The sequence below is a fragment of the Oncorhynchus mykiss genome, chromosome 13 (assembly GCF_013265735.2).
Source record: "Oncorhynchus mykiss isolate Arlee chromosome 13, USDA_OmykA_1.1, whole genome shotgun sequence".
NCBI classification, from domain to species: Eukaryota; Metazoa; Chordata; class Actinopteri; order Salmoniformes; family Salmonidae; genus Oncorhynchus; species Oncorhynchus mykiss.
In genome coordinates this window covers 7,313,257-7,335,079 of record NC_048577.1, presented here as the reverse complement: position 1 = coordinate 7,335,079, position 21,823 = coordinate 7,313,257, and the positions used below count along the sequence as shown (strand labels likewise).

General features: G+C 42.0%; 1 protein-coding gene across 1 annotated transcript in view; it reads left to right on the top strand.

Annotated features, from left to right (window-relative positions):
• The window catches only part of LOC110519431 (B-cell receptor CD22), an 87,445-nt gene extending 68,679 nt beyond the window's left edge, over window positions 1-18,766 (top strand). The window contains exons 3-13 of the mRNA XM_036940079.1: window positions 13,847-14,194; window positions 14,378-14,605; window positions 14,765-15,109; window positions 15,220-15,429; window positions 15,580-15,846; window positions 16,086-16,349; window positions 16,458-16,721; window positions 16,888-16,978; window positions 17,084-17,138; window positions 17,222-17,457; window positions 18,606-18,766. Coding sequence (XP_036795974.1) covers window positions 13,847-14,194; window positions 14,378-14,605; window positions 14,765-15,109; window positions 15,220-15,429; window positions 15,580-15,846; window positions 16,086-16,349; window positions 16,458-16,721; window positions 16,888-16,978; window positions 17,084-17,138; window positions 17,222-17,457; window positions 18,606-18,711 — 2,414 coding nt within the window. The 3' untranslated portion in view covers window positions 18,712-18,766. The remainder of the gene's footprint in view (window positions 1-13,846; window positions 14,195-14,377; window positions 14,606-14,764; window positions 15,110-15,219; window positions 15,430-15,579; window positions 15,847-16,085; window positions 16,350-16,457; window positions 16,722-16,887; window positions 16,979-17,083; window positions 17,139-17,221; window positions 17,458-18,605) is intronic.
• Window positions 18,767-21,823: the final 3,057 nt, after the last annotated feature.

Here is a 21,823-nt window from a genome sequence, read left to right as displayed (position 1 = left end):
CTCCTCTCCTTCCCACTGGACTCCAGTGGTGGACCTCTCCTCCCCTCATGACTCCAGTGGTGGACCTCTCCTCCCCTCAGGACTCCAGTGGTGGATCTCTCCTCCCCTCATGACTCCAGTGGTGGACCTCTCCTCCCCCAAGGACTCTAGTGGTGGACCTCTCCTCCCCTCAGGACTCCAGTGGTGGACCTCTCCTCCCCCTCAGGACTCCAGTGGTGGATCTCTCCTCTCCTCAGGACTCCAGTGGGGGACCTCTCCTCCCCTCAGGACTCCAGTGGTGGACCTCTCCTCCCCTCAGGACTCCAGCGGGGGACCTCTCCTCCCCTCTGGACTCCAGTGGTGGACCTCTCCTCCCCTCTGGACTCCAGTGGGGGACCTCTCCTCCCCTCAGGACTCCAGTGGGGGACCTCTCCTCCCCTCAGGACTCCAGTGGTGGACCTCTGCTCCCCTCAGGACTCCAGTGGTGGACCTCTCCTCCCCTCAGGACTCCAGTGGTGGACCTCTCCTCCCCCAAGGACTCTAGTGGTGGACCTCTCCTCCCCTCAGGACTCCAGTGGTGGACCTCTCCTCCCCTCTGGACTCCAGTGGGGGACCTCTCCTCCCCTCATGACTCCAGTGGTGGACCTCTCCTCCCCTCACGACTCTACTGGGTGAGTATGTTTAAGTCTGGTTATCATACCTGGGTCTAGACCATGCTAGCTCACTGAGCTAAAGTCTATGCATTAGCCCTGAGAGCTAAAATTAATCTCCAGGTCTCAGACAAGGTTATCTCATTATTACAGACCAGTTTGGTTCACTGAGACCAACTCCACTCTGTTGTTTGGTTATTCCACATCTAAATTATGCATGATTTAATATGAGTATACATAGCTATGTTTATAGATTATATAGACAGTCCCAAATAGAACCATATTCCTATATAGTACACTACTTTCAACCGGAGCCCTATGGGCCATTTAGAACCGTAATGTGTTGTTATAAGGTTGCTTTAATGGATTTATTCTGACCATGGTCCTTCCCTCCTTCTACTCTCATCCTCAGGTCCCCTTGTCCCTCTCACTGGATGGGGAACGTCACCATGGACCTCACTGAGAAACACATATGGGACCTCTTCAAAACGTATGACCACCACACTCATCTGTTTTAGTTCTGGATCTGCATCTCTAACTACAAATTATTAGTCATTTAACAGCCGCTCTTATCCAGAGTGACGTACAGGAGAAAGTAGAGTTAAGTGCCTTGCTCGAGTGCAGTTTTTTCACCTATTTGGCTCAGGGATTTGAACCAGCAACCTTTCTGTTACTGGCCCTACACTCATAACCGCTAGGCTACCTGCATGTCCACTGCTTGGCTTCTCTTGCTGTGAGTTTCTTTGTTTCTGACATGGTGTGTGGTGATAATCATCAAGTAACATAACATTAATACTTTAAATGGTTCACTCAAAATGGCCGCCGGTCCACCATTCTAATACTATTACATTTATCTCTGTCTGCTGAGTTGGAATGAGAATCATCATTATTGTACATTCTAATACTATGACATTTACTGTAGGTGTTGGGAGATGGAGTATCATTGTTCTGCATGAGAGATTATGTGCCTTTGTCAACATCAAGAATACCAACATGGCCGCTGTCGCCTTGGAGAGGCTCCAGGTGAGAGGTGGGATGAAACATAATGCTGTCTAAATGCCTTCAACTATGTGAGACGTGCTTTCAATTATTTAGCTTAATCTTTAGGAGTTTGTACTTTTGGGAATGTGCTATTGGTTCCATTGTACTTTTGGGACTACGCTTATTAGTCCTATTATTTGTGGATCACACTCCCACTCCCACTCCACTCAATAGCAGGCTGGTTATTGCTTTGCAGCGCTTGCAGTTATCCACTGATTCCTTTTAAACCACTCATAGTTGAATTTGTGATTTCCAACTTGTTGTGTAATGTTCATGTCCATTGGCCGATGCTTGCTAGCTAAGATTTTGAAGTTGTGATGTTGACATGATCAGTCAAATCAAAGCGAAGGTAGATATAATGTGATTTGACATCATTTTATCTGTGGCCAATGACCTTCAGCCTACTTGGATGGGCACTTCTAATGTAAATCGATGGCAGCACCCAAGGGGCTTGAATTTTCGAGATCTCCCTGTAGATTTTGTGGTGACGTAGTGTCCCCATGAGTGACAGAACACTGAGCCAATCTCGGCGCAACTAGAGATCTACAGAACAAACCCAGATTTGTCCGTCGGACTGCCAGATGGTGAAACATGATTTATCAATCCAGAGAACACGTTTCTACTGCTCCAGAGTCCAATGTCTGCTTTACACCACTGCAGCTGACGCCTGGCATTGAACATGGTGGTCTTAGGCTTGAGTGTGGCTGCTCGGCCATGGAAACCCATTTCCTGAAGCGCCGGACTAACAGTTCCTGTGCTGAAGTTGCTTCCAGAGGCAGTTTGGAACTCTGAAGTGAGTGTTGCAACCGAGGACAGAAAATTGTTACGAGCTTCAGTACACTGCCTGTTCTGTGAACTTGTGTGGCCTACCACTTCGAGGCAGAGCTGTTGTTGCTCCTATTTGTTTCCACTTCACAATAACAGCACTTACAGTTGACCGGAGCAGCTCTACCACTGAAGAAATGTGATGAACTGACTTGTTGGAAAGGTGCTATTCTATGACGGTGCCACGTTGAAAGTCACTGAGCTCTTCAGTAAGGCCATTCTACTGGCAATGTTTGTTTACAGAGATTGCATGGCTGTGTGCTCGATTTTATACACCTGTCAGCAACAGGTGTGGCTGAAATAGCCTAAACCACTAATTTGAATTGGGTGTTCACATACATAGTGTTTGTGTCCTAAGAAACACACATATTTCCTGAGCTTTGTTATATCTCCTAGATATAGGACAGTCACTTCAAAACCTTAGTCCTGAAGATACATGTTTTCACTTCCTTTTTTGCCAATAATGAAAGTGTTACTTAATGTTTTGAAATGGGCTATAGCACTAAAGGCCAAATTCATATTCATTTTTTTATACCTAAAGGGGTACTAAAATTCTAAATCAAATAGGTAAATGATCCATGGTATGACCACCACTTCTTGTGACTCTCAAACCCGGGTCCGGGAGCGTAATCATCGCCTGACACCAATTAGCATAACGCAACGGACATAAATCTTCCTAGAAAATCTTCCTATTCATGGAAAATCACAAGTGAAATATATTGGAACACAGCTTAGCCTTTTGTTAATCACCCTGTCATCTCAGATTTTCAAAATATGCTTTACAGCCAACGCTAGACAAGCATTTGTGTAAGTTTATCAATAGCCTAGCATAGCATTATGGCTTGCTAGCAGCAGGCAACCTTATCACGAAAATCAGAAAAGCAATCAAATTAAATCGTTTACCTTTGATGAACTTCAGATGTTATCACTCACGAGACTCCCAGGTAGATAGCCAAAGTTCATTTTTTCCAAAAAATATTATTTTTGTAGGCGAAATAGCTCCGTTTGTTCTTCACGTTTGGTTGTGAAATTGACCGGAAATTGAGGTCACGACAACGCCGAGAAATATTCCAAATTAGCTCCATAATATCGACAGAAACATGGAATCAATCCTCAAGGTGTTTTTCAAATATCTATTTGATAATATATCAACCGGAACAATTGGTTTCTTAGTAGAAGAGATTGGAATAATGACACCTTTGTACAGTAGATTTTCTCCGGGAGCCATCATGTGACCACTTGCGCAATGTAGCCCCCTACGTGTATTATTCAACATAAATGTGTAAAACTACGTCACAATGCTGTAGACACCTTGGGGAATACGTAGAAAGCGTAAGCTGGTTCATAGCACATTCACAGCTCAATAGGGACTCATTGGAACGCAGCGCTTTCAAAATATGGGGCACTTCCGGATTGGATATATGCATATTCTAGCATCTTGTCCTGACAAAATATCCTGTTTAAAACAGGAACGTTTTTTTTTTCAAAAAATGTAAATACTGCCCCTAGAGTCGCAACAGGTTAAAACAATTCCATATGTCAGCAAGTAGAACACCCCCCCCCCCCCCCCCCCCCCCAAACGGCTCAGACTTTTAGAGGTTCAGAATCCCAGTGTCAGAGGGAGTGTCCAGCACCTAAACACACAAAGCAATTGTCAGCACCAAAACACACAAATCAAATCAAACCTAATTGTATTTGTCACATGCGCTGAATACAACGGGTGTATTTGACCTTACTGTGAAACTCTTACTGACAAGCACTTAACCAACAATTCTGTTTTTATGTAAGAAAATATATTTTTATTATAAAACGCAAAAAAACATATAAATTAAAATAACAATAATGAAGCAATAACCCATTGCATTAAATATTATTCATTGTCGTTTAAAAAACACGCATCATGCAGACACAATAGGACAATAATCCCAGACAGAAAGACAGACTTAGTTATATGGATGTCAGGGTTCACTTTGGGTCCGTTGTTCTGAAGATCAGTGAGCTGAAGACATCTCTTTCACACAAGAACACACACTGGAAATTCAGAGCAGCTTGCCTTGGCCTTGGCATAATGACAGCTCACTGTTGTCTGTTGTTTCTAGCTAACTAATGTTGATAGCTAAATGTCAGCTAACTATCTAGCTCACTAGCTAACTATAGGGTCTTGCTGTAATTCAGAGGCAGCGCATCATATTGTTCACAATCCAGTCCATTCAGAGTAACTGTGTGATGCACAAAAATGCTTGTTTATCACTGAATAACAACATCTTTATGTTGCTAACAAGCTAGCTGAGTTCACATGTTCGCTCAATTCAAACGCCAGTTCAATATAAGTCCCAATAACAGTATTTTTACGTGCGTGACTGTTTTATTCTATATATATATTTTGTATATTTTCTACCTTGTATTTTGTATATTTTCATCAGACTAGTAGTAACATATGAAGCCTGGAAGTTGCAGTAATGTTGAGATGTCAGTAGGGAGAGCTCTAGTCTAGAACACTGGAACCAAAGATACTCCCCTTTCATCTGTTCTGGAACCTTCAGTACCAGCTGATGAGGAGTGATGGGAATGGGTCACATTTTGCCTCTTGTAAAACATGTAGGTCCACTCCTCAAATAAAGAAATGTAACTACAGTATTCTGACTTTAGACCATTTTCTATTTAGATACAGTAACATCGCTTATGTGACATGCTGTTCCTGCATGTTAATGCCCTGACTAGGCTACTTTTAAAATGTGTCAACCACAGAACTCACACTTAGGCTACGCCTGCTTCTACTAATACTTACAGTGTTACAGAACTTCTTGTTCCCACGCAGTGACAGTAAGTTGACTGACAGTACAAGACCTCTCCCCTTCACTTCACTCTGTAAGTACACTTGACAATATCTTGAAATATAGTTTTAGTTTTGATTTTTTTAGCCAAACATCACATGACTTCCTGTATCTTTGTACTTGTTGGTTTATTTTGAACTGTGTTTTGGTTGTTACATCAGGGCCTGTATTCATAAAGTGTCTCAGATGGTCCATATAATTATGATCTAAAAGGCTAAACTGATCCCAGATCAGCTCTCCTACTCTGATACACTTTGTGAATACTGACCCTGGACTGTGGTTTCATGTGTTTAGTTTAGATCAGTTTATTCATTTACATGTTTACAACATGATCAGTAGAGTTTACCAGTAACACCCAGATCTCCATTCAATAGGGTCATGTTCACTGTCAAAGTATAACAGGGTCAAGTATAACTGTGTGTGTGTGTGTGTGTGTGTGTGTGTGTGTGTGTGTGTGTGTGTGTGTGTGTGTGTGTGTGTGTGTGTGACATTTTGAAAGTGGCCTAAAGTAAGAGTTGATGAGTTGAAGAGAGTGAATGAATGAATGCTTCCTAAGAGCTTTAGGAGTAGTATAAACCTAGTATTTACATGAGACACAGTGATGGTGGGTTGTGTTTAGGAGTAGTATTAACATGAAACACAGTGATGGTGGGTTGTGTTTAGGAGTAGTGTTAACATGAGACACAGTGATGGTGGGTTGTGTTTAGGAGTAGTATTAACATGAGACACAGTGATGGTGGGTTGTGTTTAGGAGTAGTATTAACATGAGACACAGTGATGGTGGGTTGTGTTTAGGAGTAGTATTAACATGAGACACAGTGATGGTGGGTTGTGTTTAGGAGTAGTATTAACATGAGACACAGTGATGGTGGGTTGTGTTTAGGAGTAGTATTAACATGAGACACAGTGATGGTGGGTTGTGATTAGGAGTAGTATTAACATGAGACACAGTGATGGTGGGTTGTGTTTAGGAGTAGTATTAACATGTGACACAGTGATGGTGGGTTGTGTTTAGGAGTAGTATTAACATGAGACACAGTGATGGTGGGTTGTGATTAGGAGTAGTATTAACATGAGACACAGTGATGGTGGGTTGTGATTAGGAGTAGTATTAACATGAGACACAGTGATGGTGGGTTGTGTTTAGGAGTAGTATTAACATGAGACACAGTGATGGTGGGTTGTGTTTAGGAGTAGTATTAACATGAGACAGTGATGGTGGGTTGTGTTTAGGAGTAGTACTAACATGAGACACAGTGATGGTGGGTTGTGTTTAGGAGTAGTACTAACATGAGACACAGTGATGGTGGGTTGTGTTTAGGAGTAGTATTAACATGAGACACAGTGATGGTGGGTTGTGTTTAGGAGTAGTATTAACATGAGACACAGTGATGGTGGGTTGTGTATAGGGGTAGTATTAACATGAGACAGTGATGGTGGGTTGTGTTTAGGAGTAGTATTAACATGAGACACAGTGATGGTGGGTTGTGTTTAGGAGTAGTATTAATTAACATAAGACACAGTGATGGTGGGTTGTGTTTAGGAGTAGTATTAACATGAGACACAGTGATGGTGGGTTGTGTTTAGGAGTAGTATTAACATGAGACACAGTGATGGTGGGTTGTGTTTAGGAGTAGTATTAACATAAGACACAGTGATGGTGGGTTGTGTTTAGGAGTAGTATTAACATGAGACACAGTGATGGTGGGTTGTGTATAGGGGTAGTATTAACATGAGACAGTGATGGTGGGTTGTGTTTAGGAGTAGTATTAACATGAGACACAGTGATGGTGGGTTGTGTTTAGGAGTAGTATTAACATGAGACACAGTGATGGTGGGTTGTGTTTAGGAGTAGTATTAATTAACATAAGACACAGTGATGGTGGGTTGTGTTTAGGAGTAGTATTAACATGAGACACAGTGATGGTGGGTTGTGTTTAGGAGTTGTATTCACATGAGACACAGTGATGGTGGGTTGTGTTTAGGAGTAGTATTAACATGAGACACAGTGATGGTGGGTTGTGTTTAGGAGTAGTATTAACATGAGACACAGTGATGGTGGGTTGTGTTTAGGAGTAGTATTAACATGAAACACAGTGATGGTGGGTTGTGTTTAGGAGTAGTATTAACATGAGACACAGTGATTGTGGGTTGTGTTTAGGAGCAGTATTAACATGAGACACAGTGATGGAGGGTTGTGTTTAGGAGTAGTATTAACAAAAGACAGTGATGGTGGGTTGTGTTTAGGAGTAGGAGTTGGGTGGCTGATATTCAGAGCTTAATAATTAGCCAAATTGATTAGTCACATGAATCAGGACTAATTAAGTTGATACAACGGCCTGTTTTACAAATGGTAGACCTACAACATAGATGGGCATTCCTAAAATTACATTTCAGACAACACGGTACTTACCTCAGTAAGCATCGTCCAACACGGACACCTTTTGGATGGTTTTTTGTGCATTCCAGACCGGCCCTGATTTCCACGTTCACGGACGTTGGTTTTTGGTCTGGTCCGGACCAAATCTGAACCAATCACAGACGTCTGTGTTTGTTTGAGATTTTGCCCGGTCTGGACCAGCTTTCATTTGGCCCAAACAAAGATGTCTATGAATCACCTCTTTTCATCTTTCATTCAGAACCTAACAGGACATGTCAAAGTAAAATAGACCATATGTGATGGACAACCAGGATAGTCACTGCTGTCCAGGAGATTCACCCTGTTGGCTAAATTGTCATGATCAGTGGTTGTAAGTTTGTATCCTTCAATTCTTTTACAAGGCTGATAATAGCGAAAAATAATAATATTTCTGGATTTGTTGCTGTGTAAACACATTGGAAATAGGCTCAGGATAACTCCTCCTGATGAAGTTGGGTGTCTGATATTAAGAGCTTAGAACAGTAAGAACACCCCCGTAAGAACAGGTCTACATGGTAGAATACACCCCCATAAGAACAGGTCTACATGTTAGAATACACCCCCGTAAGAACAGGTCTACATGGTAGAAAACACCCCCGTAAGAACAGGTCTACATGGTAGAAAACACCCCCGTAAGAACAGGTCTACATGGTAGAAAACACCCCCATAAGAACAGGTCTACATGGTAGAAAACACCCCCGTAAGAACAGGTCTACATGGTAGAAAACACCCCCGTAAGAACAGGTCTACATGGTAGAAAACACCCCCATAAGAACAGGTCTACATGGTAGAAAACACCCCCGTAAGAACAGGTCTACATGGTAGAAAACACCCCCATAAGAACAGGTCTACATGGTAGAATACACCCCTATAAGAACAGGTCTACATGGTAGAAAACACCCCATAAGAACAGGTCTACATTGTAGAATACACCCCCGTAAGAACAGGTCTACATGGTAGAATACACCCCCGTAAGAACAGGTCTACATGGTAGAATACACCCCCGTAAGAACAGGTCTACATGTTAGAAAACACCCCCATAAGAACAGGTCTACATGGTAGAAAACACCCCCATAAGAACAGGTCTACATGGTAGAAAACACCCCCATAAGAACAGGTCTACATGGTAGAAAACACCCCCATAAGAACAGGTCTACATGGTAGAAAACACGCCTCATAAGAACAGGTCGACATGGTAGAATACACCCCCATAAGAACAGGTCGACATGGTAGAAAACACCCCCATAAGAACAGGTCGACATGGTAGAAAACACCCCCATAAGAACAGGTCTACATGGTAGAAAACACCCCTCATAAGAACAGGTCGACATGGTAGAAAACACCCCCGTAAGAACAGGTCTACATGGTAGAAAACACCCCTCATAAGAACAGGTCTACATGGTAGAAAACACGCCTCATAAGAACAGGTCGACATGGTAGAATACACCCCCATAAGAACAGGTCTACATGGTAGAAAACACCCCTCATAGGAACAGGTCGACATGGTAGAATACACCCCCATAAGAACAGAAAACACCCCTCATAAGAACAGGTCGACATGGTAGAATACACCCCCGTAAGAACAGGTCTACATGGTAGAATACACCCCCATAAGAACAGGTCTACATGGTAGAATACACCCCCATAAGAACAGGTCTACATGGTAGAAAACACCCCTCATAAGAACAGGTCGACATGGTAGAATACACCCCCATAAGAACAGAAAACACCCCTCATAAGAACAGGTCTACATGGTAGAATACACCCCCGTAAGAACAGGTCTACATGGTAGAATACACCCCCATAAGAACAGGTCTACATGGTAGAAAACACCCCCCCGTAAGAACAGGTCGACATGGTAGAATACACCCCCATAAGAACAGAAAACACCCCTCATAAGAACAGGTCTACATGGTAGAATACACCCCCATAAGAACAGGTCTACATGGTAGAAAACACCCCCATAAGAACAGGCTGACATGGTAGAATACACCCCCTTAAGAACAGGTCTACATGGTAGAATACACCCCCATAAGAACAGGTCTACATGGTAGAATACACCCCCATAAGAACAGGTCTACATGGTAGAATACACCCCCATAAGAACAGGTCTACATGGTAGAATACACCCCCATAAGAACAGGTCTACATGGTAGAATACACCCCCATAAGAACAGGTCTACATGGTAGAATACACCCCCATAAGAACAGGTCTACATGGTAGAAAACACCCCCATAAGAACAGGTCTACATGGTAGAATACACCCCCATAAGAACAGGTCTACATGGTAGAATACACCCCCATAAGAACAGGTCTACATGGTAGAAAACACCCCCGTAAGAACAGGTCTACATGGTAGAATACACCCCCATAAGAACAGGTCTACATGGTAGAATACACCCCCATAAGAACAGGTCTACATGGTAGAAAACACCCCCATAAGAACAGGCTGACATGGTAGAATACACCCCCATAAGAACAGGTCTACATGGTAGAATACACCCCCATAAGAACAGGTCTACATGGTAGAAAACACCCCCATAAGAACAGGCCGACATCTTTTGGACATATTTTTTGGTCATGTCTGAACTGGCTTTACCTCAGTAAGCACCGTCCAACACGGACACCTTTTGGACATATAATTTGGTCATGTCTGAACTGGCTTTACCTCAGTAAGCATCGTCCAACACGGACACCTTTTGGATGGTGTTTTTGTGCATTCCAGACCGGCCCTGATTTCCACGTTCACGGACGTTGGTTTTTGGTCTGGTCCGGACCAAATCTGAACCAATCATAGACGTCTGTGTTTCGCCAGCTTTCATTCGGCCCAAACACAGACATCCATAAATCACATATTTTCATATTTTCATCTCTCTTTAAGAACCTAAGGTGAACCTAACTTCAACGTCATGAAAAACAAGCATTTTAAAACCACGACCTAGAGAGGTAACACCGGCCATCAACTAAACACTTTACAACTAAACACGCTGAAAATAAACAGGACTTCTGCTTCTTCTTGCACACACTGTGGTCCAACCAACAGCTCCACACAGAGAGCCAGAAGAGCCTTATTTCCTCCTTCCTGACTGCTGATGTGCTCTTAAAGTGGCAGCGCACGTTGAAGGCTCTGTGCAGGATTTCACCACAACATTAAACTATATATGGATATCAGGCTACATTAGACTATATATGGATAACAGGCTACATTAGACTATATATGGATATCAGGCTACATTAGACTATATATGGATAACACGCTACATTAGACTATATATGGATAACAGGCTACATTAGACTATATATGGATAACATGCTACATTAGACTATATATGGATAACAGGCTACATTAGACTATATATGATAACAGGCTACATTAGACTATATATGGATAACAGGCTACATTAGACTATATATATGGATAACAGGCTACATTAGACTATATATGGATATCAGGCTACATTAGACTATATATATGGATAACAGGCTACATTAAACTATATATGGATATCAGGCTACATTAGACTATATATGGATAACAGGTTACATTAGACTATATATGATAACAGGCTACATTAGACTATATATGGATAACAGGCTACATTAGACTATATATATGGATAACAGGCTACATTAGACTATATATGGATAACATGCTACATTAGAATATATATGGATAACAGGCTACATTAGACTATATATGGATAACAGGCTACATTAGACTATATATATGGATAACAGGCTACATTAAACTATATATGGATAACAGGCTACATTAGACTATATATGGATATCAGGCTACATTAGACTATATATATGGATAACAGGCTACATTAAACTATATATGGATATCAGGCTACATTAGACTATATATGGATAACAGGTTACATTAGACTATATATGATAACAGGCTACATTAGACTATATATGGATAACAGGCTACATTAGACTATATATATGGATAACAGGCTACATTAGACTATATATGGATAACATGCTACATTAGAATATATATGGATAACAGGCTACATTAGACTATATATGGATAACAGGCTACATTAGACTATATATAGATAACAGGCTACATTAGACTATATATGGATAACAGGATACATTAGACTATATATGGATAACAGGCTACATTAGACTATACAGTATATGGACAGCAGCAGTCAATACAGCAGACTATGGTGATGATGATACTGATTCGTCTGCTAACTAATGCTACTACCAGTCCTGTACACAAGGGTCAACAGTGTAACATAATATGAACGTGGCATGGTGTACTACTACAGACATCAGTGTTTGTGTGATTAAATGGGACTTTGTCAAGTAGTCAGTGTTGTGTTTCACCATTCTATCTGATGTATTGTCAGTTTGGAATGTTGTTATTAGCCCAACATTATTGAGGGCATTATTATTAGGATGGTGCAGTAATGTTGAGATGCCAGTAGGAGGAGCTCTAGTCTAGAACACTGGAACCTTCAGTACCACTTTGATGCAGCTGATGAGGAGAGTAAATTGAATGTGTTTGTAGAATAGAATGAATGACATCATGGAACTGACCAAATGTAAATGGAACTTTGACCTGTTCCATGTAGAACTCAGAGGGACAAGGCAACACATTCTAAGATATTATAAACGTTCCATATAGAATAGTCAACATATTGTTAACATGGTTCTGTATTTATTGAAAGTGGAAATGGGGGACATTTTGTCTATTATAGAAATGTAGGGCCCACTCTAATACAGTAACCTCCCTTCTCTGACATGCTGTTCTGATTATCATGCATGTTAATGTCTTAAAAGAGGAAGGAAAGGACTGTTCTGCATCAGCTACTTGTGTTCTGACTACTTTAAATATGTTTCAACCACAAAACTGACACTTACTAGCAGTTCCCACTCAATACCAGTCAGTTGACTCACTGTACAAGACCTCTCCCCTTCAGTCTGTAAGTACTCTTGAGATCTTGAAATATAGTTTTTTGTTTGTAGCCGTAAGTCATGTCATGTCATGTCATGTCAAGGGTCTCAGACATGGAGTGCTGATCTAGGATCAGGTCCTCCTGGTCAATATAATTATGATCTAAATGGAAAACTAATCCTAGATCCTACTCTGGGACACTTGGTGAATACGAACACTATCATATAATGATGATATAAAAGGTATGTGTGACTTGTTGTTTATCCTCACAGCTTGGGGATAGGAGTTCTCATTCAAGCTGGTGGTAACTGCCTTGCTCAAATTGGCAGAGGTTTCCACCTTGCCAGGTCTGGGATTTGAACCAGTAATGTTTCAGTTACTGGCCCAACGTTCATAACCGCTATTATGATGAATGTGATTTACACACCATCCTCTCAAGGCTGTGATGATGATGTGTTGTTATTCTGCATCCCAAATGACACCATATTCCCTATAGAGTGCACTACTTTTGACTAGAGCCCTACCTGCTGCCCCCCTGATGGTATGTATGTAGTTAGTCACCAGCTATAGAGTGCATTACTTTTGACTAGAGCCCTACCTGCTGCCCCCCTGATGGTATGTATGTAGTTATTCACCAGCTATAGAGTGCACTACTTTTGACTAGAGCCCTACCGGCTGCCCCCCTGAGGGTATGTGTGTAGTTATTCACCAGCTATAGAGTGCACTACTTTTGACTAGAGCCCTACCGGCTGCCCCTCATGGTATGTATGTAGTTATTCACCAGCTATAGAGTGAGTTGTTGTTTATGTTTCTAAGACTGCAGGGTGGGAGATGCAACAATGGCCTTGAGAACAGCAGGAAGTGTGTTGGTGGTCTTTCTCTGGTCTGTAGCAGGTATGGTCTCATTCTTATTTTTTAGTTGCCCGTTTTATCAATCTACAGATATTTATAAAAGGATAAGAATCATAATGTTATTCTGGTGTGTTCTGTTAGGTGTCTCCACTTCACTTTAAATAGTTATCTTTCACACCTCACTGAGTGATGCTTATCTGTGGTTTCCATTCACACTCAACTCAGGAACTATGGCAACAAAATGTGAACAAACCCTACAGTCAGTGTGAGCCAATAGTCCTCGTTCTCATTCTTATACCATTGTGTTGTGTGATTGTGTTTCAGTGGTACTGGGTCAGGATGGCTGGAGTGTTACATACACCACTCAGAGTATCTGTACCTTGAAGGGGTCATCAGTGGATCTGTTCTGCTCTTACACATATCCCAGTGGTTATACAGTCACAACAACCTTCTGGTTCACTGAATGGGGGACTGGTATAGAACCTGAAGATCTAGGTCAGGACCCAGAGTATGCAGATCGTCTGGAGTATCATGGAGATAAGAAGAAAGACTGTACCCTGAAAATCACAGACCTGAGAGAGAGAGACTCAGCTACGTACAATTTCAGATTCATAACAGATCAGACCAGAGGGAAATATTATGGAGATCCTGGAGTCACTCTGTCTGTAACAGGTACAGTAACATGCTTTATACTGCTAGTCTGTTGAATTCATATCTACTGTCCATTTAGATCTAGAAATTGGATTTGTATATATGAAACAGATTTGAGAATTAAATGAGTTTGAGAATGTCTTGCATCATGTGATTAAACTATAGAACAGGTGATTCAGGGTTTAATGTTGTGATCAACTCCAGCTCTGCAGGTGAAGGTGACTTATTCAAGTTGGCCAAATTGGGTGACAATTACCTGTAGCACCACCTGTACTCTGAGTAACCCCAACCCCACTTACATCTGGTATAAGAATGGACAACATCTAGATGAGAGCACCTCCCCCCAGTACAAATACTCAGTCTCCAGTAACTATGAAGACAGTTACTCCTGTGCTGTAAAAGGCCATGAGGATCTCCACTCTCCTGCAGTGTGTGAGTGAGAATTGAACTCAGTATTCTAGTATAACTTTTCAGATATAATTATTCTGTCTGCTAAACAGCTTCAGAGTTGTCTAGCAAAACTGTATCACACGATTACTGAAGCTCAATATTCTACTGTGTAAATCACGCCCTCTTGTCATTATGTTTCAGGTGTTCAGGGTCAGCGCTGCAACAGAGTGAATTACAATAAGATGAGAATCTGTGTCTTGAAGTGGTCAACAGTGGACATATCCTGTACTTATGTTGGTTATTATGACACCACATCATCATTCTGGTTTAGAAGTGATAAGTCAACCCCTGAAGACCTAACCAGAGACCCAGGGTATGTAGGTCGTGTGAAGTACACTGACAAAGAGAGATGGAGATATGAAGGTCCCTTCACCCTGAGAATCACAGATCTGAGAGAGGAGGACTCAGCTGAGTATCGCTTCACTTTTAAAACAGACAACATTGAATGGGGTCATAGTTTCCCAGGAACAACTCTGTCTGTCACAGGTAATACTACCCTGTATGATACAACTGTAAATCATAATGAATTTCAGGATAAATATATTAACCATCCTGTTAACACAGAGGTGTATGTGGTTTTATACATATTGTTTCAGGTCTGCAGGTGAAGGTGACTCCTGCTGCAGAGGGACAGAAGACACTGACCTGTATCACCACCTGTACTCTGACTGACAACCCCACCTACATCTGGTACAAGAATGGACAGAATGTACAAGGTGTCTCCTCCCCCATGTACTTCATCAGCAGTGAGGATGCAGACAGCTACTCCTGTACTGTAAAAGGCCGTCTCAGCTCTCCTGCAGTGTGTGAGTACATTACAATAGTACAGAATTCTACTTAGCAAGTATCATGTAAATTCAGGTAAATGAGACTTTATCAATCATTTTAGAACAAAAATATATTTTTTTACTAATTGCTAATTTTACTTTGATAAAATGTTTGGTATTTTACATCAGATAAACCAAAGACCTCAGTGTCAGTCAGTCCCTCTGGTGAAATAGTGGAGGGCAGTTCAGTGACTCTGACCTGCAGCAGTGATGCCAACCCACCTGTGCAGAGTTACACCTGGTGGTACAAGAAGAATGGAGGTGACTATCAGAGTATGACAGGACCACAACATGTCTTCAATCAAATCCAGTCATCTGACACTGGAGAGTACTACTGTGTGTCCCAGAATGAGATGGGGACAAACAGGTCTAGGACCATCAACATGGATGTGAAGTGTGAGTAAAGTACAGAACAGTGTTTGAATGAGAAGGTAGAAAAACAATTATAACTAAATGAAGTAGTCCTGAAGCATAACATCTCAAAATGTGTATTTGTTAACAATTTGTGTAAGTTAGAGTTTTAGATAGTTCTCTGACTTAACAGATCATTTATTTTTGACATGACATTTCATTTGTAAATATACTACTGTCATAAATATGCTACTGTCCGTCGGACAAATTCTCCTTTACATCAGATAAACCAAAGAACACCTCAGTGTCAGTCAGTACCTCTGGTGAAATAGTGGAGGGCAGTTCAGTGACTCTGACCTGCAGCAGTGATGCCAACCCACCTGTGGACAAATACACCTGGTACAAGAAGAACGTAACTTCACCAAAAGCATCAGGACAGAGTTACAGCATCACTAACATCATCTCTGAGGACAGAGGAGAATATTACTGTGAGGCTGAGAATAAATATGGACGTCTCAACTCTTCTTCTGTGTCTGTGGACGTTCAGTGTAAGTTCACCTAACCTCATCTTTTAATCAGAGGATCACATTTAAATTCATATTTCAATCACAAGTAAAACACTATTTAATACACTGTTGTTACATATTGTCCACCAGACGGCCCAAAGAACACCTCAGTGTCAGTCAATACCTCTGGTGAAATAGTGGAGGGCAGTTCAGTGACTCTGACCTGCAGCAGTGATGCCAACCCACCTGTGGACAAATACACCTGGTACTTTCAAAATGAGACTTTTCTAAATGGATGTGGACAGATGTACAACATCAGTAACTTCAAGTCTAAGGACAGTGGACATTACCACTGTGAGGCCTGGAATAGAAGAGGATCTAGGAACTCTACAGCTCTGATGATCATTTTACCAGGTGAAGTTCCATCTTATATATTTCAACACAAAATGATGTTTCAAACTAATATTAATAATTATACTTTAGATTATAAAACGTTGTTTTATAATTATATATACATTCAGATTAGATCAGTTAACAAATATTGTACTATTGTACTCATATCATCCATATTTTATTGTAGGGAAACAAACCTCAGTTGTGACTGCAGCTGTAGGAATCACTGTTGTTGTTCTGGTTCTCATCCTCTGTTTCTCTGGACTCATGTGGTTCAGGTGAGAAATTATTTTAAAGATTATTTCACTCCAACTCTTTTTTATTAACTTACTTTGTTCATTGATTCGTTCAATAATACATTTATTAATTAATGTGTAAACCAGGAAGAAGGCCTCCAAATCCACCTCTGACACAAGAGACACATCAGAGAATGTACAGGTGAGTCTGTTAGAATCAGATTATGTGTATTCTTGTGGAGCATCTCTACTCATCATGTTGTCTGTCCTCTCTCTCTCCATCAGGGAGACTCTAGTCCAGTGTATGAAAACGTCTCAAACATGGCCGTGACCCCTACTGCAGCACAGACAGCAGCCACAGTCGACCAGGACGATGTCCACTATGCCAGCGTCCACTTCTCTCGTTCCAAAAACCAGGAAGTGCCTCTGTACTCCACCGTCCAAGTGCCTCAGCCCCAGAAAGAGGATGAGGATGTCCAGTACGATGCTGTGAAATTCAACCTCCCCAGTGCTGCCAACCAGTGAGAATATTCTGCCATTAAAATAACATAGAGCCAATTATAGAGCATTGTGAATACACCAAATTAAAGCAGAAGTTGGCTTTTTTACAACAACATTTCATTTTGTTATGTAAATGCCCTGTTATAGAATAGTCCAGACACCTTTTTTTGCAATTTCCCTTGTTTTAGAGAAACTTCCCCCAACCAGAAATTCACTTCCTCATCCTCGTTGTGCAGTACAGAGGCTCTGAAAAAACATGAACAAACGCTCCAAAAACCCCCTAAGATGTCCTTTTAGAAACAGAAATATCTCAGTATAGTGATGCAGGTCTTTAGATGTAACAGTTGTACACATGACATTGTGTCATTCTGAACTTTATCCTTTTAGAAACAGAAATATCTCAGTATAGTGATGCAGGTCTTTAGACGTAACAGTTGTACACATGACATTGTGTCATTCTGAACTTTATCCACAACGTTATATTCCGTTTTGTGTGACTCCTGCTGTTTCTCCGTCCAACTGTTCTATTCTCCGAGTATCAGGCTGCTAGAACGGACGAGAAGCATCGTTCAAGTCTCAACAACATGGAACATGACGTTACGGAGTTCAGAATGACACCATTTCATGTGTTCAACATCTAAAGACATGCATCACTACAGACTTCTTAGAGTTTCTTAGTTCCTAAAAGGATGTTTTGGGGTGTTTTTGGAGCCCACTGACTGAACAACGAGGATGAGGAAGTGAATAGATGATTGGGGATAGTTTCTCAAAAACGAGTGAATTCGCCCAAAGAAAATCTGACCCTCCTATAACATTCCAGTTACATATGTTTCTAGATTTGGTTGTAAACAAGCTTTATTCTTGATTACAGCTCATTCATATGCTGCTGCTTATTGGACGAGAAGACCATGATGTCATCAATAAGCAAAAGAGTTGACCCCTAGTGGCCACTAGTGATGTCATTTCCTTACAAACCCAACAATATAATGAGAGAGTGGTGGTTTTGAGGAACTGTACTGTGTTCCAAATGGAACCCTATTCCCAATTTAGTGCACTACTTTTCACCAGAGCCATATAGGCCTTGGTCAAAGTAATGCACTATAAAGAGTATATGAAGGTTTTTTAGGGGGATGCAGATTCTGTTAAATTTCTGTTTCTCTCTCTTCAGACCCACAGCAGCACAAGCAGCTGAGGAGGACTCTTCTGAGATCTATAGTAGAGTCAACAAACCCAGAAGACCTGAACACAACAAACCCAGAACCAAGAAGACCTGAACGCAACAAACCCAGAACCAAGAGTATCTGAACACAACAAACCCTGAACAAGGAGGACCTGAACTCACCAAACCCAGAACCAAGAGTACCTGAACACAACAAAGACCTGAACACAACAAACCCAGAACCAAGAAGACCTGAACACAACAAACCCAGAAAGAAGAAGACTTGAACAGAATAAGTCTGACAATAACCTTGTGTATCTGGACCTGTATGTCTAAACTAAGTGATATAATGCCTGTGGAGGTGTGGAATATTGACCATTATAAACTGGGTGGTTTGAGCCATGAAAGCTGATTGGCTGACAGGCGTGGTATACCAGACCGTATACCATGGGTATTAACATTTGTATTTACTGGTCTAAGTACATTGGTAACCAGTTTAAAATAAGGTACCTCTGGGTTTGTGGTGCATCCAAGCACTCCGCGTTGCATTGTGCATAAGAAAAGCCCTTAGCGGTAGTATATTGGCCATATACCACACCTCCTCAGGCCTTATTGCTTAAGTTTATAATGGCAACAAGGTACTTCAGGGGTTTGTGGTATGTGACCAACATACTGTTCCACGGCTTATTTTAAACTGGTTAACAACATAAATAGAACAGTAAACAAGTCTTTTTACGTCATACCCGTGGTATATTGTCTGATATACAGTATAGACTTCTGAAATGCTGTTTCAGCCAATCAGCATCCAGGGCCAAAACTAACCAGTTTATAGTAGTATTTAATAATATATGCCATCTAGTAGACAATTTTATCCAAGTCATTACAGTCATGTTTGAAAACACTTTTCATATGGGGAGTCCCAGCAGGAATGGAACCCATGCTCCATGCTGTACCAACTGAGCCAAATCAAATAAAATCATATTGTATTTGTCACATACACATGGTTAGCAGATGTTAATGCGAGTGTAGCGAAATGCTTGTGCTTCTAGTTCCGACAATGTAGTAATAACCAACAAGTAATCTAGCTAACAATTCCAAAACTACTACCTTATAGACACAAGTGTGAGGGGATAAAGAATATGTACATAAAGATATATGAATGAGTGATGGTACAGAGCGGCACAGGCAAGATACAGTAGATGGTATTGAGTGCAGTATATACATATGAGATGAGTATGTAAACAAAGTGGCATAGTTAAAGTGGCTAGTGATACATGTATTACATAAAGATGCAGTAGATGATATAGAGTACAGTATATACATATACATATGAGATGAATAATGTAGGGTATGTAAACATTATATTAGGTAGCATTGTTTAAAGTGGCTAGTGATATATTTTACATCATTTCCCATCAATTCCCATTATTAAAGTGGCTGGAGTTGAGTCAGTGTGTTGGCAGCAGCCACTCAATGTTAGTGGTGGCTGTTTAACAGTCTGATGGCCTTGAGATAGAAGCTGTTTTTCAGTCTCTCGGTCCCAGCTTTGATGCACCTGTACTGACCTCGCCTTCTGGATGATAGCGGGGTGAACAGGCAGTGGCTTGGGTGGTTGTTGTCCTTGATGATCTTTATGGCCTTCCTGTGACATCGGGTGGTGTAGGTGTCCTGGAGGGCAGGTAGTTTGCCCCCGGTGATGCATTGTGCAGACCTCACTACCCTCTGGAGAGCCTTACGGTTGTGGGCGGAGCAGTTGCCGTACCAGGCGGTGATACAGCCCGACAGGATGCTCTCGATTGTGCATCTGTAGAAGTTTGTGAGTGCTTTTGGTGACAAGCCGAAATTCTTCAGCCTCCTGAGGTTGAAGAGGCGCTGCTGCGCCTTCTTCACGATGCTGTCTGTGTGGGTGGACCAATTCAGTTTGTCTGTGATGTGTACGCCGAGGAACTTAAAACTTACTACCCTCTCCACTACTGTTCCATCGATGTGGATAGGGGGGTGTTCCCGCTGCTGTTTCCTGAAGTCCACAATCATCTCCTTAGTTTTGTTGACGTTGAGTGTGAGGTTATTTTCCTGACACCACACTCCGAGGGCCTTCACCTCCTCCCTGTAGGCCGTCTCATCGTTGTTGGTAATCAAGCCTACCACTGTTGTGTCGTCCGCAAACTTGATGATTGAGTTGGAGGCGTGCGTGGCCACGCAGTCGTGGGTGAACAGGGAGTACAGGAGAGGGCTCAGAACGCACCCTTGTGGGGCCCCAGTGTTGACGATCAGCGGGGTGGAAAAGTTGTTGCCTACCCTCACCACCTGGGGGCGGCCCGTCAGGAAGTCCAGTACCCAGTTGCACAGGGCGGGGTCGAGACCCAGGGTCTCGAGCTTGATGACGAGCTTGGAGGGCACTATGATGTTAAATGCCGAGCTGTAGTCGATGAACAGCATTCGCACATAGGTATTCCTCTTGTCCAGATGGGTTAGGGCAGTGTGCAGTGTGGTTGAGATTGCATCGTCTGTGGACCTATTTGGGCGGTAAGCAAATTGGAGTGGGTCTAGGGTGTCAGATAGGGTGGAGGTGATGTGGTCCTTGACTAGTCTCTCAAAGCACTTCATGATGACGGAAGTGAGTGCTACGGGGCGGTAGTCGTTTAGCTCAGTTACCTTAGCTTTCTTGGGAACAGGAACAATGGTGGCCCTCTTGAAGCATGTGGGAACAACAGACTGGGATAGGGATTGATTGAATATGTTCGTAAACACACCAGCCAGCTGGTCTGCGCATGTTCTTAGGGCGCGGCTGGGGATGCCGTCTGGGCCTGCAGCCTTGCGAGGATTGACACGTTTAAATGTTTTCCTCACGTCGGCTGCAGTGAAGGAGATTTAGTCTGCCTGGGAGCAAGACATCCTGGTCCGTGACGGGGCTTGTTTTCTTTTTGTAATCCGTGATTGACTGTAGACCCTGCCACATACCTCTTGTGTCTGAGCCGTTTAATTGAGATTCTACTTTGTCTCTATACTGACGCTTAGCTTGTTTGATTGCCTTGCGGAGGGAATAGTTACACTGTTTGTATTCGGTCATGTTTCCGGTCACCTTGCCCTGATTAAAAGCAGTGGTTCGGGCTTTCAGTTTCACGCGAATGCTGCCATCAATCCACGGTTTCTGGTTTGGGAATGTTTTAATCGTTGCTATGGGAACGACATCTTCAACGCACGTTCTAATGAACTCGCTCACCGAA